At 39.7% G+C, this 1,828-nt stretch overlaps 1 protein-coding gene across 1 annotated transcript; it reads right to left on the bottom strand.

The window, feature by feature from the left end:
• Window positions 1-218: 218 nt before the first annotated feature.
• Window positions 219-815, bottom strand: LOC114740432 (uncharacterized mitochondrial protein AtMg00810-like). The gene has a single exon (XM_028928581.1). The coding sequence runs from the start codon at window positions 813-815 to the stop codon at window positions 219-221; it is 597 nt and encodes a 198-aa protein (XP_028784414.1).
• Window positions 816-1,828: the final 1,013 nt, after the last annotated feature.

Raw genomic sequence — 1,828 nt, 5'->3', positions numbered from 1 at the left:
TTCCCTTCAAGTTAGGGGCTTGAAAATATCTACAGCTCCTAACTTCCTCAACAGGTTCTTCTGCACATTACCTCCCACAGGTTTTGTTAGCAGATCTGCCTCCTAGCTGTGGCTTCTAACATGTTGTAGATCAATCAGTTTGGATTCCCGTTTCTTTCTAACAAAATGACAATCTATTTCTATATGTTTTGTACGCTCATGAAAAATAGGGCTTGTTGTCACAAATATACTTTCACTGGATTCTTGTGATCTATGCCCACATCTTTTAGCAAACTAACAGCCCAAACTACCTCTGATATGGCCATACTCAGGGCTTTATACTCTGCTTCTGCAGAAGACTTTGAGACAGTATGTTGCTTTTTAGTTTTCCACATCACAAGAGATCCTCCTAGTTTCAACAGGTATCCAGATACAGATCTCCTTGTCATTGGATAGGATGCCCAATCTGAATCGCAATAGCATCCTAGCTTCGGTTTCCCTTTTGAATTTTTGAAGACTCCCAACCCAGGTATGGCTTTCAAATATCGCAGAACATTCCTTGCTGTTGCCATATGTGCCTTGGTTGGCATTTGCATAAATTGGCTCAAGGTCTGAACAGAATAAGAAATATCAGGCTGGGTGATTGTCAAATAGATTAACTTACCAACTAATCTTCTATATTTTCTAGCTTCTTTCAATAAATCCTTTGCCCGGTTCTTCTTCTCATTATAAGCCAAAAGCTTTAAGTTCTGAGCCATTGGAACTCCCAGTGGTTTGCAACCTGTCATGCCAGTCTCAAACAACAGACCCAAAATGTAACAACCCCCGTAATTCATGGTAAATAATCATTTTCAAAACGATAATTGCTTTAAAAGGCTAACCATGGTAGGAAGGACAAACCTAATCAAATAGAAATCTACCATAGTCAATAACAATTCAAATCTTTAACGAGGTAGTAGCTACTGTTCTAGAATAGTAAAGATAGTTAATCAAATCAAAAAGGATCAACATTTGATTTTCCATGTATATATCAAATCCATCAGCAATACTCTGAAATCTCAACTACAATTAAGACCCATTGTAAATGGGCTAGGACATTGAAGTCCACCAAAATAACTACCACTACTGCCCATTATCAATTGCAATCAAAATAACGATCACATATGACCAAAAAGGGCTCCGCCCAATAGTACAAGTCTAGAATGCAGCGGAAAGGCTATGATAATGTTAACTAAAACAAAAAGGCCCTAAAGTTTGGCAATATACATCAGTCAAAAACATGTATATCAAAATAGAGGCTATACAGAGTGGAAAGAAAACTCAAGCCTCGGACACCTTCCCCTTGGGACCAACACCTGAACCCTCGCCTGAAAAATGTTAAATAACCACGGGGTGAGTCAAATTGACCCAGTAACCACAATTCCAATTCAACAGGTATCCAGGGAGTGATTACAAGATAGCTAAGCGGGCAAAGTACAACTTCAAATAACATATAAGTTAAACATCTTTACAGAAAACAATATATAATAATTCAAAAAGTAACTTGCATGCATAGAACTTCATCAACCATCCTTATAACCTCCTTGTAACCTCTGACAGAACCCATGGGCTATTCACACATAACAGGATTCATCTCTTTTACAAGACTGCACCAAGCTCTCCAATAATGAGGTGTAACTCGGCCAAAAGTTACAGAGCTCATATCGGACCATGGGTTCCCTTTCCTTGGAATATGGAAAGGTGTCATGTCCCTTGGACTGACCCTTGACCCGGCCAAAGGAAGGGTGATACCGAGGGCCCTAAGAATGTTAATGCCAACCACTGGGCGCCAAGTGGCGGCTATACCACG

Source organism: Neltuma alba, unplaced genomic scaffold, assembly GCF_004799145.2.
Source record: "Neltuma alba isolate B1F8T4 unplaced genomic scaffold, ASM479914v2 tig00000546_pilon, whole genome shotgun sequence".
NCBI classification, from domain to species: Eukaryota; Viridiplantae; Streptophyta; class Magnoliopsida; order Fabales; family Fabaceae; genus Neltuma; species Neltuma alba.
This window is presented reverse-complemented; position numbering and strand designations above follow the sequence as displayed.

Excerpts from the sequence above, each read along its gene's own strand:
- LOC114740432 (XM_028928581.1), bottom strand. The coding sequence starts at position 815 with ATGAATTACGGGGGTTGTTACATTTTGGGTCTGTTGTTTGAGACTGGC.